Below are 14861 nucleotides of genomic sequence, written 5' to 3'. Positions count from 1 at the left end.
TTTTGTATCGCAACAACAGGGACTGTGGGTCTGGAAAACCTCCACCTTGTAGCAAAAGCTCTCCTATCCAAACATAACACCCCTGACACCTTAAGTCCTATTTAAACAAGGTGTGCGTCACAAGGCAGATACAGCAGACATCTCTGATTGCAAATATTCCATCCTAGTTATCTGCAAAAAGCTGACGGATGTCACTCCAGAATTGCAAACATATAGGTATAGATTACGGTGCTTGGGAACGTGGCACAGATCCACCTAGGGAGGGAGAACCCATGCACTCTGGAAGTTGATACACGGTTTCAGTGCTGTGAGGGCATGGCGCATGAGGAGCGTAACCGGAGAGGGCCATTAGAGGAAGGATAATCACATGCCACAAGGCTCTGTTTGGCAGAACATGGACCGCTCCTACCTTCTCTGCACAGATTCCCAGCACAGCCAGAACTCCAAGCCTGGTTAAATGCCCTATTTTTCTGGGTAAATCTTCCCGCCTTCCCTTCCAGCTGAAACTCTGCAAGATATTTGGATTAGACTCTTCTTCTTTTTAAATGAACTGGCTTATATTAGAAACAAAAATAATTAGGTGATCTTAACCAGTGCATTATACTTGGCTGGGAAAAATGGTTGGCTTGCTGTCCCAAAATAGAAATGAAGCAAAGGACAACCCTACTATGGCAGTTCTTTAGTGCCTGGTAATGTACCCAAGGGACGGTGCTCTGAAGATGGGCTCCAGCGAATGGGGTGACCTGGGGTTCGTCCAGCGCTAACCGACTTTATCACTCCTGCAGGCGACGTTCAGATTCCAGGGCCTCCCACCAACGTGCATGCTTCGGAAATCAGCAGAACATATGTTGTCCTCAGCTGGGACCCACCTGCTCCCCGTGGCAAGGAGCCGCTGATGTATTTCATCGAGAAGGTACCCTGCGGTCGTGTTTCCTGAAACAGCAGCTCTCTGTAGGATTTCACATTGTGCTACTCTGTGTGTTTTAGAGTTGAGCAACCATTGGGTCAGTCATCACAGGCTTGACCACTGTTACTGTGGAGCTGAGGGCACTGGCTGAGCTGTGCTTGCATGGTGAGCCCCTGCCATGTACGTGGGCATCGGGGGACATTGTCCTGGTCTGGGCTTTGCTGCCTTCATATGAGCAAATCGGTTACTTCATGTCTCCAGGCTCCAGTGCCCCCACCAGAATGGGGGGTCTCTAAGTTTTCTTCCTGCTGACACATTCTAGCGCGCAGGTTTTGAGGACTGCAAGAGAGCTGGGCAGGAGGGCAGTTTGCGGCTGCTCGGAGTTTGTAATAAGCCATGTGGCCACTTGGTGGCGGTCTGATACAGGAATTCACTCTTCAGATGAAGCGGTGATAGACTCCTTGGTTTGAAGACTAGCTCTGGACACATGGGAAGAAGAAGCTTGTGTAGTGCAGCCCTACACACACACGTGAACACACACACGCACACACACGCACATGCATATAAGTAGCAAGGTCTCAGGCAGTGACGTCCTTACTCCACGCTAGGACTCTCTTCTGCTTTAGTCTGTTCTGTTGCACTAGATGCAGCTCGGGACCCCTTCCTCGGCTTGCTGACCAGCTGCTGGGCTGTGGGATAGGGTGGGAGAAACCTTTAGAGTCCTTCCAATCCCGTGACTGGCTCTGTGACACCACATTGGTACTGTAGTGTGGTAGGCAGCGCGCTGGGCACGGCGTACGCGTAGGGAAGATGGCAGGTGACAGTAGCAGACGGTACAGTAACGCTGTGCAGTTCAGCCAGGTGACTCAGAGCAGACATGGGAACGGAACGAGCTCTGTCAGGCTCTGGGACACGGCTCCAGGACGCACACCCACCCTCTGACCTTCCGCTTGTGTTACATGGTGGCTGTCCCTGGAACAACGCAGGGTAGACGCTCGCTCTTGAATTCTGAGTGACAGTGTACGGTCTTTGCATCACGAGAGAGCCAGTGGTCAACACAGACGTGGGCTGTCCCAGGCGGAAGAGTGTCCCCTGGGGTCCTCTCCGGAGGCAATTGCCACCGAGTCCTAGCAGACACATTTCTGAACAGAAGGCCACATCACCGGGGCTTCCTTTGGCTTGGCCAGCTGTTGCCAGCAGCGGAGAGCGGTGGTGGGGGCTATGATACGTCACAGGTACAATTTGCATCCTGTGTCACGTTTAGCAAGATGGTATAATTGCTCTCATCTGATGGAAGATCTTTAGAAGATAGCCCATGACTACGTTTCAAACGTGTGAATGTATCGTGATGTGTCTCATGCTATTGCTGGTTATTTAGACTGCTGTTATCTTATTACTACGATACTAGCGGCAAAATAGTGAAAGTTTTATTCTATTTATTTATTATTATTTTAAAACATTTATTTATTTATTTTAGAGGGAGGAGTGCAGGGGGAAGAGCAGAGGGAGAGGGAGAGGAGAGTCTCAAGCAGACTCTACACTGAGCACAGAGCCTGACGTGGGGCTCAATCTCATGACCCTGAGATCATGACCTCAGCCAAAATCAAAAATCAGTTGCTTAACTGACTCAGCCACCCAGGCGCCCCTAAAATAGTGAAAATTTTAAATTGAAATGTGACCAGCTGAGTTATGATGGAACTTTATGAATATCCTAAATTATCTTTAATCCTTTGTAGTTCATTCTACTTTGCTGAAACTATAACCTATGTATTAATTCCCCTAAGTTTTTTTTACAGTTTATTTGCCTTCACATAGAATTTTTTTACTGGTAAGCATTTCCAACTTTGGATAATTTCTTACCTACTTTTCCAAACTGGCTTCCTTTTTCATAAAATTCAGAACCGATTTATCGATGGCCCAGGATATGCTTCACTGCCTGGACATCCCTGAAGATTAGTTTGGCTAGCTAGAGCAGAGTGTTTCCTTCACCACGCTGTTGGGGAATTCTTGGCTTCCTCATGTAAATCCTGGGTCTCTTTGCAGTCCGTGGTTGGGAGCGGGACCTGGCAGCGGGTCAACGCTCAGACGGCCGTGCGGTCCCCTCGGTATGCCGTCTTTGACCTTGCTGATGGGAAGCAATATGTTTTCCGGGTTTTGTCAGCCAATAAGCATGGCCTGAGTGACCCGTCGGAGATCACCGCCCCCATCCAGGCTCAGGACATGATCGGTGAGTACAGCCGTGTTGGTGAGTGACCATGGTTTGGGATGGGCCCCAAGTGAGGGACGTCAGATGCTCTTCCATTGTGCTGAGAAAGACAACTAATATTGTATATGAGTCAAAATTCAAGCTGCCTTAAAATCTCAGTTGACAAGACATGGAGATCTCTCTGCTGTGTTTTGGTTGGTACTCAGCATTTCTCCAAAAAGTTCCATCTTATTTTTATGAGACTAATAAATGGATTAGAAATATTTTTAGGCATTAGTTGCTTTTTGAAAAATCTTGAACACACTGGAGTTTCTGGCCCGTGTGGCCCGAAGTTCCCTGCTCTGAAGATTTAGGCGTACAGGAATTACAGAAATTCTGAATCGCCCTGTAGAGAAAATCCAGGGTCAAATCATGATTGGATTTTGAATCCCTTTACAGGTTCCAGCCAATCTTTATAGAATTGTGTCTTCTTTTTTTTTTAAATTTTTTATTATGATATGTTAGTCACCATACAGTACATCATTAGTATTTGATGTAGTGTTCCATGTTCCATGATTCGTTGTTTGCGTATAACACCCAGCGCTCCATGTTATATGTGCCCTCCTTAATTTGTTACTACCCTGTGAGCTGAAGCGTGTGTGTCACGAGAAGATGCTTATTAGTGGTTCTGGGGGACAGGTACAGGAGACTGCATGATTATAATTTGTGAATCAGGTAGAACTTGAGAAGACACAGAGGAGGGTCCAGCACCTCCTGGCCTCCCCAGGAGTCAGCGTTCCCCCCCCCACCCACTTCCCCTGCTCCTCCCTCCTTGTCCAGATTTAGGGAGCCATTCCCTGTGGACAACGGACTTGAGGGTCTCTGGTGCAGCTTCCAGAACTCAGACACCGTTAATGTTTCCTTGCTCTATCTCCTCTGCACAGCTGTCCCCTCTGCCCCCGGCCGGGTACTGGCTTCGCGGAACACGAAGACATCAGTCGTGGTGCAGTGGGACAGGCCGAAACACGAGGAGGACTTGCTCGGCTACTACGTGGACTGCTGCGTGGCGGGGTCCAATGTGTGGGAGCCATGCAATCACAAGCCCATTGGCTACAACAGGTGCGGGGGCCCCAGACTCACTGCATGGGAAGAACGCACAGCCAACTAGGAGCCACACACCTACGAGGCTCCTACACGAGTGTCTGTTTTTTTCCCCGCTCTCAGGGGCCAGGACTCGAAAGCTGACAAGCTGGTTCTGGGCACGGGGCTGAAACGACTAGCGTGTTGATGAGAGAACTCTAGAACCTTGGCCCTTCTGGCGTCATTAGCAGCTAAGGCTTACCTTCCAACAGGAAAGTTAAAACAGCAGCTGCAACTCGAGAGGCGTTTTACTTTTCTGTATTGATTTTTCAAACTTTTAAAATGGCTTTGTTCACATAACTGACAGTCCTCTGCTCTAGCCACCAATTGAAACAAAGTGGGGGGCCATCTCCTCTCTTGTGGCGGGGGGGGGCATCGGCTCATCCTGGATGGGGAAGAGCATCTTTGCCCCCGGCATTGGTTTACTCCCCCCCTTCCTGCCGAGTGTGCAGAGTGTCTGACTTTATTAGGTGCTCTCCAGGGTATGTTCCTCGGGTAAACAGAGGCAGCAGTCAGACTCTCCACTGCGGATGGGTTATCGTGGATGGCTCAGCCACCTTTCCCTTTTCAATCTACTTTTTAAGAAAAAGAACCTGGGAAAAGCCGTGGCCAGGAAGGAAAGATATCACTGAGAAGAGTATTGGTTAGATGTTGTTTCAAGTCCACGGGCAACAAATGCAGAAAGAGATCTCAAGACAAAAAACTTAAAATGGCATTCTTGAGCCAGAGTTGTGTAAATGATCACTAAATGGTTGCGGGCTCTTAGAGGTGAGCGGGACGTGCTCACGCAGACAGGGCGCTGGCCTGTGCGGAGGTCCTCCCACACGGGTTCCCACTTGATGCTTGCAGTGATGCTGGGAGGTAGGGACTATGGTCCCATTTTACAGCTGGGACAGCCATCTCACAGAGCCAGTGACCTGTACTGAGGATCCGTGGGCATTTGCTTTCTGCGTCCCCGACCTGTGCTGCTCCCGCCCCCGTTGTAACCAGGCATCACGGCCTTCCTTCCTGACCCTGCTGTTGATTTGTGTCCGTTAACTCACGTTGAAACGGAAAGTGGTTATATAGTATGCATATATAAAGAACTCAAAAAAGTGAAGCTCCTTCTAGTCCCAGTGACAAAAATTTTGGAGTGTTCTCATGATTATTACTTCTACTGGAGGAGGGCGGGGAAAGGCTGAGGCACGTGGTCACACCCCTGACTGGTGTTTTGCTCAGGTTTGTGGTGCACGGCCTGACGACTGGCGAGCAGTACGTGTTCCGGGTGAAGGCCGTCAACGCTGTGGGCACAAGCGAGAACTCGCAGGAGTCCGACGTCATCAAAGTCCAGGCCGCCCTCAGTGAGTAAGCCGTGGGCCACGCTGCTCCCGGTCCGGCTCTGCGGCACGTCGGACGCTCTGTGGTAATAAACATTCAGGGTGCCGAGAACACGTTGTCCTGGGAGGCGTCTCGTCCGCCGGCCACGTGTCTCAGAAACACGGGGGTGAGGGAGGAGTGGTGACACACCGGCAGAGCGCACACTGGGGACGCGTGGTTTCACTGCAGGTCACACGTCCCTGTGTGTGTGCGCACCCACATCGACGTGCGTGCTGTGGGGATGAACGTCTCTGTCAGATTTGATGCTGACCTAGAAAAACGGCCTTTCCAGCTAGTCTCAGCTCAAGGGGCTTCAGTCACCTCAGAGAATCCGAAACGTTGATGTGAACTTCGTGGTCATTGTTAAAAATGATTTTGATCAAACCAAACAGTTTGGGACCCAACTTCAGAGGTGGGCCCTGGGAATGTGGGTGTTGTGATTGTCACCCCGGTGATTTTCATACAATATGGGCCACACGCAAACACATGCCCTGGGACATTTGGGGGCATGAATGTCACATGCTACTCATTTTGAATTGTACCGATATCCTTTCATTTCTGATAGAAATGTGTTGTTCTTTAATTACTTTTGTCTCCAGTTAAATTTTAAATGCATTTTCAGAAGTTCAACCTTCTCTCCTAACAACACATAAAAGTCATGTTATGGAAAATCCAAGAAGTGTCCAATCTGATACTACTTAGGTGGGCAATATAACAAAAAATCGTTCTTCTTTTGTTTGAAGGTCATTATTCTAACCTGTCCGTTTTTCCCAGGAGGGACTTCCAAACATTACCATTCCTACTTAATACAAAGCAATCATCTACAGTTGTATTCTGTGATGAGAATAGGTCATCCCCCAGTCACCTATTTCTCACGTAACAGGAGGACGGGACACAGGTCACCCGGAGCTGGGCCTGGGGGAGAAGAGGCACACCCTCCCTCAACGAGCCCTTGGAGAAGACCATCCATTTCCAAATGAATTCATGTGAATTTGTACTCACTTGAATTGATTTGATGTGGGAAACTAAGACTGGCTGGGTCAGTAATGTGCAGCATCTCTGGTCATGGGGGCACGGTTGTTATTTTTCATGAAAGTAATGAGAAAGCTCCTCCTTGAGGTTTTCCTTATAGGAAGGGGACAAATCTCTTATTTCAACCACCCAGGCCAGATTTAAATAATTTATCGCCCCCGTGTTAGTGAAATATTGGAAGATGTATGTGTGTATGTGTTATTTATTGGAGGATGTGTTTAGGAATAGCAGTAAATAGATATGACAGAGTTACTGTCTTTAAAGGAAAAGATGAAAACATGGAAGGGTGGTTCAGGTGTGGGGCCCCTTTGGGCAGGAGTGGCCCTGGGGAGGACAGGCATCCTCGGTGGAGACCGGGGTGACCTTCCTGCTGTGTGTCCTTGCAGCTGTCCCTTCGCATCCTTATGGGGTCACACTTCTGAACTGCGATGGCCACTCCATGACCCTTGGCTGGAAGGTGCCCAAATTCAGCGGGGGAGCACCCATCCTTGGCTATTACATAGACAAGCGCGAGGCTCACCATAAGAACTGGCACGAGGTCAACTCTTCGCCCATCAAAGAGAGGATCTTAACGGTTGGTTCTTATGGGTCCATTTGTTTTTGCTGGGTGGTTTCCCATTCTGGGCAGTGTCCTTCATTCAGTGACTCAGAGTTCAAGGGCATTGGATAATGTGACACAGAAACAAAAGTGGATTCAGAAAACTTCACAACCTCGTGGGAGAAGCTCTCGAATTGGATCTGAGGAAGCATTTTCTTCTGGGACGCGAGAGGAGGCGGAGAGGCAAGGAAGCAGGTGGTGTGGGGGTTAGTGTCCCCGCTGGGAGCAGCCCCAGGCCCCCAGCCCGTCACCGCGTGGTTCTGCGGGGGGGTGTGTCGGCACTCAGCAGGTGTTCGGTCCGAGCGCCCTTGCCTGTGGCTTGTTTATCGCAGTTCTGCTCAGCAAGGCTTGTGTGTCCAGCCTCTGAGCGAGTCACTTGCCCAAACACGCGTTCTGCCCAGGCAGAGAGAGGAGAAGGAATATTGATTTGAAGTAAGGAGGATCTGGAATCAAATCCAGACGCAAACCCTCCACAGCCACGGGCTTTCTCTCCTGCCTCCCTGAGCCTTCTGCTGCTTGTTTGTGCAGTGTAGGTCACAGGCATGCATGTGCATGCACATACGTGTGCGGGAGTGTGCTCACATGTATGTGTGCATGTATGTGCACACACATGTGCGGGACTATGCACACTTGTGTGCACATGGGAGCGTGTAAGTATGTGTGTGTGCATGCGGGAGTGTGTGCATGCATGTGAGGGTGCACATGCGTGTGTGTGTGTGCGCGCACACACGTAGTGCCTGGGCTGGTGTCAGCAGTGGGTCCCAGCAGCTCATGTCACCACAATAGCATGACACACCTGTTTCCTGTGGGACACTCAGTTGTATGATGGGGGTTGGGTTTTTGTTTGTGGGGAGACTCTTAGGGGCATAGTCCGTGTCTCGTAGACGGTTCTGCTGTATAACGTAGATTTGTATAACACATACATTGATCACCCGCTTTATCTGTCCATATTCTGGTACATGTTGCCAGAATTCAAGCGTGCACATGGGCGTGTGTATGTGTGTGCGTGCATGTGTGTGACATTACTGCTGTCTGTACGCGGTCAGCCCCCAACACTGTGCGGAGCTGCTCTGGACGAGGGCCCTGACTCCTGTTTTAGAGTTCCGGCTACTGCTGGGAGGTGAACTCCGTCTTGCAGGGAATCACACTGTTGACTTTAAACACACTTGCTCTGGAGGCTCTGTGTTTGTCCAGGAGCAGATATTTTCTAGACATGGTAGGGCAGGGCTCAGGGCTCTGGTCAAGGTCTTCCCTTTATCTTTGGGGCATAGAGCCTCATGTGGCTGAGGTCACGACCCGAGGGCCTGCAGCCCGTGTACTGGGGATGGTGACAGGTTGTCAGGCGTCACGTAGCTAGGTGCTGTCGGGCAGGGAGGCTTTGGGTCTCCAGCCAGAGGCAACCAAGCTGCTGGCGTCCGCAGAAGGGATATGGGCTTGAGGGCAGGCCCCAATCCGTGATTCCACTCGCCCTCTGCGGCCTTCATCTCCACGAGCCTCCGAGGCACTATCTGCTGAGGGTGATTGTCACGCCTCCCCCTAGGAAGAGTGACAGAGGAATGAGAATTTCCCTGGAGCGACCACAGCACGGCAGCTGCATTCACAGCCCCTCCTGACCGCACCGCCCAGTTTACTGGCACAGCCCCCACCCTCATGGTTCATTCTGGGAGTCAGTTGTGAATCCCCTCTTTCCTCCAATGGACAGACTGTGATGCGGCTTTTATTTCCTGTGTTAATTTAAATGTGACCTGCGCAGGTGGAGGGCTTGACAGAAGGCTCACTCTATGAGTTCAAAATCGCCGCCGTCAACCTGGCCGGGATCGGGCAGCCATCGGACCCCAGCGAGCTCTTCAAATGTGAGGCCTGGACCATGCCTGAGCCTGGTAAGAGGCCCCTCCTGGACTGCAGAGTGGCCCTCTGTGGCGTGAGCTTGGTGTCAGCAGGGCCGCGGTCACTAACCCCCAGAACTAGCAGGCGTTTCATCTGCATGTGCTAAGGTGTCACCACCCTGTGCCAGGTGTGGGGCGTAGCTGGGAATGAGGCGGCCCCAGTTCCCAGCCGTGGGGTCGTGGATGGGGGCTGAGCAGGTGACGAGCGAGCGGTGATTGGCGGGGTCGCATGAGGGAGAGGGAAGGCAGCCCCGGGCAGGAGTGGCCAGTGCTGGCCGCATGATGACACAGGGTGTGTGACACTGGGGTTCCTAGTGTGTGAGGTCCGGTTCTCCTCCCAGACCCTGTGGGGACCTGGGCGCCTCTAGCTTGAAAATGTGAGATTGTTGCCAATCCACATATATTAGGACTTTATGTTTTAAAGCTGTTTTCATACATTCTCAAATCCTGGGCCTTCATTTATTTGCATTCAGTCGGTCAGGAACCTAAATGGAATGGGTAAAATGCTCCTGTTTTGAGCAAAACAAAACAACGCCCAAACAACAGACCTAAAGTTCAAGCCATTTTGTGCCCAGATTATAGTGTAGTTTTCCTCCTTTTCTTTTCTTGAGTGGTCCTTGTTTTAATGAAACTAATATTTGCCCCTTAGAAAAGCCTGTGGAAGGAAAGTTATCCCAATTTCCAGAGCCTTTTTGGGGCTTCACCCAAAAGGGCTTGGCAACCCTCTAAGGATGTGGCATGATTGAGTTCAGATGCAGCCCCTGTACCTTTTCCCTTTGCCGCCCGAGGCCCCTGGACCCAAAGAGTCAGTGCCGCTCCCGTGGAAGTGCTCTGGGGGTCTGAGCAGGTGATGTGCTCGAGGCTCGAGGAGCAGGTGTGTCAGGCAGCTGGGAGGTGGGCATCTGCAGCAGACAGGCTTCCCGCATGGGGGCAGGTGACACGCGTATCCCTGCTCTGTGCACCTGTTCTCTCTGGGAGATGCATCTGCCAGTCGTGAGTGCGGATGTGGACTCACGAATGACCTCAGGGTGCCCGCAGTCTGCAGATGCCGCATGGTCGAGCTGCAGGAACAGGTGGCCACACTGTCCCCTCTCCCCGCTCCACGTTCAGTACAGTCCTCTGGGACAAGTGTGGAGAAAGGCTGATTTAATACGCAGAGTCATGACGTCTGTGGTGCCGATGAAGTCGTGTGTCCCCGCGGCCGCAGGCACCCCGTTCTGGTGTATGCACACACGGCACAGACTACGTTTGACTTTTCAGGTCCTGCCTATGATCTGACGTTCTGTGAGGTCAGAGACACGTCCCTGGTCATGCTGTGGAAAGCCCCCGTGTACTCTGGCAGCAGCCCCATTACGGGGTATTTTGTGGACTATAAGGAAGAGGATTCCGGAGAATGGAGTACTGTGAACGAGGCAGCAACTGCCAACCGTTATTTAAAGGTGACAATGATCCTTCCCGTGTTCCCTGTCTTCCCGGGATGGGGTCTCTGATCCCTACTGCAGACAGGCTTGAAGCCACCAGGCCAACCGCCCAAGCAGCTCAAACAGTCCTATGCCGCTGTGAATGGTCTCCATGGGGGTGATGGCCACTGTGCGTCTGCGGTTGGGCCTGCGTTTAACTTGTTTCATTCATAATTGCTCGTAGAAGTCACGTGTATAGACACACATATACACGCAGCTGTAATATGTCTGATGGGATGGCAATGTGCACATTTCTCTCTTCTGTCCTCCAGATATTTTTGTTTGTAGCACCTACAGTTTACCCATCACTGGGGTTGGTTGTGACTCACGTCCTTGGATGGGTAGACCACCTGCCCTGGCCCCTTGCCCCAGCTGCCCTCACCCAGTGGCTTTCCCTGCTTGGTCATGGGCTCTGTGGTGTGGTGTGGACAGCAGAGGCTGACTGAAGGTCACACCTGCGTTGTGCACACGGCTGCAGCCTCTGGGCAGCAATCCCAACAATACAAAAACAGATCGGCTTCTGATATGAACTTCTGAATGAACTAATCAGCTTCTAAAGATCTAGCCAAATATCAGTGATGAGAAATCAGCTGATGGGTATTTTACATATCAGCGCAAATTACAGTACATGTAAGCTATACGTGTAAGGAGAGACGGTTTAATTTCAAAGCGTCCAAATGATGGGAGATCTTGCACAGTTACAAATCACATTTAAAATAATATTTCATCCCATAGAATTATGTTGACTATGAACACCAGGTTGCAAATTGGATATATGATTTTAATTCTGCTTTGAAATATGCAAAGAGAAAAGGCAGATCTCAAAATTGAAGAGAGTCTGTTTCTTCTTGCAAAGTCAGATTGTGAATGATTGTGAGTCTGTCTTGCCTCCTGCTTTTCCAGCTCACTGTGCATAGATCTTACAGCTGGGGGAAAAAAAAACATGCTCATAGTAAAATGTGGAAAAATAAAAAGTCCTTTTCATTTATCAATTCCCATGTGACATTTTCTCTGTCTTTCTAAGGTCTGTGACCTGCACCAGGGCAAGACCTACGTGTTCAGGGTCCGGGCCGTGAATGCCAGCGGGGTGGGAAGGCCATCGGACACGTCTGAGCCGGTGCTCGTGGAGGCCCGACCAGGTGAGAGGTGACTGCTTGGCTGCCCAGGACGGCGGGAGGCTGCAAGGAGCCAGGGTGCAGAGGGAGGGCGTGTGTGTTCTGTGTGTGTGTGTGTGTGTGTGTGTGTGTGTGTGTGTGTGAATGCAGGGAAGGCAAGTCCTGCCGTGTTGTTGATGGTGTTGAGCAGCAGACAGAACAGGCCATCCCTCCAGCCCTGCATGGCCCCAGCACCCCTGCATTGGATTGGAGTCCCCGAGGCCATGGTGCACAGTCGGTGGGGATCTGTATTTGGAGCAGTAAAGCTGCATGTGGGGATGATGATGGTCTTTCATGTTACTGCTGAATTTTGACGGGGAGTCAGAAAGCCATTGGTAACACTCTTGGTGGCAAGTGGCAAAGGCCCACGGAGGGGGTGTCAGCGGGAAGTGCTTCTGAGGGCGAGGTCAGCTCACAGGGAACGTGGGAAAGGAGTGTTGCATCTGCGAACCGGGAGACCGTGTCGTCTCCCTGCGTCGCTCCTCTTTCTGGGGACTGGCTTCATGTCCTCTGCCACCTGGCGCTCTGTGCTTCTCTGTCTTTGCAGTAACCGACAGTGTCTGTACCTGCCCAGGCCCATGCGTCCCCCCCATGTCCCCCCTCCCTACTTCCTCAGGGGCAGATTGACAGGCCTGTGTGGGGCCGGGTGTCCACCTGGTCAGAAGGAGCAAGCAGGTCCCCTTCCCGCCCCCTATGGAAGAAGGACGGAGGGAGGAGCCCGCGTATGGTGATATCAGGGGGTGCCCGGGGCCCTCGCAGTGGCCAGGGGTCAGATCTCAGGGAGAAGGAGGGTCTTTATGGCCGACACATTCTCCACGGCAGGACTGGATGCAGAGAAGGGAACGGACAGAGAGGTGACAACCTAAAACCCTGTCCACTCTGCCCTCCACCTGCTCCTGGAGCCATTTGCCCTCCCGTGGGTCCGACTCGGTGTCCTAGGTGACCATGCAGGGGAAGCAGATGATTTGGTGTAAACCAGGCCGCCACCTCCAAACACAGAATCCGCATATGGAGGACACGGCTTTCCTGAGACGCCGCGCTGTCCCCTTGCTCTGCAGGCACGAAGGAGATCAGCGCTGGCGTGGACGAGGAAGGCAATATCTACCTGAGCTTTGACTGCCAGGAAATGACAGACGCCTCCCAGTTCACGTGGTGCAAAGCCTACGAGGAGGTTGCGGATGACCAGAAGTTCAGGATCGAGACGGTGGGAGACCAGTAAGTCCCCTCGGGGGCCGGCCCCTGGGACCACTGGGGATGCAGACAGACACAAACAGTAACGTGTCCCATGGTTCTCTTTCAGCTCGAAGCTGTACTTTAAAAACCCGGATAAAGGGGATTTGGGAACTTACTCGGTGTCTGTGAGTGACACAGACGGAGTGTCCTCCAGTTTCACCTTGGACGAAGAAGGTAATGTCTACACGACGGAGGCTCGCCTGCTTTGGTATATGGCACTGAAAGATTGACACTAACGTAGAAAAGCCTTGCTTGCTTAGAAAACGGGTATGTGTTCGTGGGAGGCTGGGGTGAGGAGTGTTCACAGAAGCAACATTCCCTTAGACGTTAAACAAACTCTCCAGAGTTCGTACTCTGTCCAGCACCTAAATTGCTGGTCCAGGACCTGTGGCTTCTCGAGCTCCCCCTTGTACTTTTAAAGTTGGGTTCTAGCTACATTTCAGTAGCTTGGCAAGCAGGGAGTAGCCTATTAGCAAAGAAGACCATGAGGTTAATGCGAGACACACCGATGGGAGACCCTCCCTTTCCTTCCAACACTACATAGTCAGGATGGTAAAAGAAAAAAAATATATATTTTCTGTGTGTGAAATAAGATTCAACCGGCATAGTCAAAATCTCTTGCTCTCTTACAAATCGGAGATGGCAGAAAGAAAAGTCTGTTCATAGCTGGGGAGCCCTGTGATTCCGGGGATTATAATTATTTGTGTCCAGTGCTTGTGGACCCGACCTACAGTCCGGGTTAGCCTCACAGTGACACAGAGTGAGCCCCGTCGTGCTGGACAGCATGGTCAGCTGTCCAGGGTTCTCTGGGTCTCTAGAGCTGTTGAGTGTCCGAGGGTCCTCTGTTAAGATGTGGGGTCGTCTGGGAGGCCTGGTGCCTGGGGAGCAGAACCCGAAGTTCCCCATGGGCAAGCTGGCTGGTGGCAGGCTGAGGCTGTGATCCCGAGGACACCTGACTCTGGATGGCCGTCCAGCGTGGGCAGGGAGGAGAGGCATGGACTCAGGCTGGGAGGCCCCGTGCCGATGGCCCAGGCCCGAACAGGGCTGATGCAGATGCTGGGTAAACCTGGGGAAGCTCGTGCACATATAATAAGATATAGCAGGAGGACGGCCGAGGGGCCCGTGTGGACTCTGCTGGCCGGGGTCCTCTGGCTGCTCATGGCCAGAGACGGGCCGGAGCAGATCCTGAGTCTGCGACGGGTGCCTTTTAAGCTGCCTTTTCCTGACCTTAATTCGGTGCTCTTCCAACAGTGTTTAACTCACATCCTTAAATAATCCTGAACAGCGTTCTGCTTCTCTGCACCAGTTTTAAGTTTGTAGATGACATTTTCACTTTAATTTTAAATAGTTACAAAGGATGAAAACTTCTAGTATGTTTTATAATGTATGGGGTCTTTAAAAAATCTTTTAGATAAAACCTTGGCACTACAGATTTAGCTCATTTGATTTATGGAAATTCCTACCATTAGACGTATTGGTAGGAAGTCAAGCCAATCACCCAGTCAGGAAAGTCTGACTTCATTTTTCAGTTCAAGTAAGCATATTCATACATACTTTCGTGACCATGATCTCTTTTCTAAATTCTAATTACAAAGGAAGGAAGGGGGAAAGAAATGGCTTAGAACCTTCAGTTTTTCTTAGCTTGGTCTTGGGATGCTTTCAGGATGCATTTGTATTTATATTTATATTCTTATTTTTAACTTGTGACAGTAACACGTCACAGTGAAATCCTGGGTGGGCGAAGCATTTTGAAGGACATCTTGCAGGGGGAAGGAAAATCACAGACTACCCGCATACTCTCAGCGCCAGATCGGTATTAGGAAGGAGTTTGTATGGAATTCGAGGGTCTGGAAGTGGGTGTCTTTAAAGCTCCTCCATGCAAATCCTGCCCCCGCCCCCAGCCCCACTGT

The 14861-nt window shown here is 51.1% G+C and overlaps 1 protein-coding gene across 1 annotated transcript in view; it reads left to right on the top strand.

The window, feature by feature from the left end:
- MYOM2 (myomesin 2) overlaps positions 1-14861 on the top strand; it is an 82085-nt gene that overhangs the window by 34757 nt on the left and 32467 nt on the right. The window contains exons 14-23 of the mRNA XM_045811191.2: positions 786-913; positions 2951-3134; positions 4037-4211; positions 5451-5572; positions 7007-7194; positions 8972-9098; positions 10365-10543; positions 11589-11703; positions 12777-12933; positions 13019-13125. Coding sequence (XP_045667147.2) covers positions 786-913; positions 2951-3134; positions 4037-4211; positions 5451-5572; positions 7007-7194; positions 8972-9098; positions 10365-10543; positions 11589-11703; positions 12777-12933; positions 13019-13125 — 1482 coding nt within the window. The remainder of the gene's footprint in view (positions 1-785; positions 914-2950; positions 3135-4036; positions 4212-5450; positions 5573-7006; positions 7195-8971; positions 9099-10364; positions 10544-11588; positions 11704-12776; positions 12934-13018; positions 13126-14861) is intronic.

Source organism: Ursus americanus, chromosome 27 (genome assembly GCF_024610735.1).
Source record: "Ursus americanus isolate L20-20 chromosome 27, mUrsAme1.1.p, whole genome shotgun sequence".
Classification (NCBI taxonomy): Eukaryota; Metazoa; Chordata; class Mammalia; order Carnivora; family Ursidae; genus Ursus; species Ursus americanus.
The sequence above is the reverse complement of the archived record's forward strand: the minus strand, read 5'-3'. Positions and strand labels throughout refer to the sequence as shown.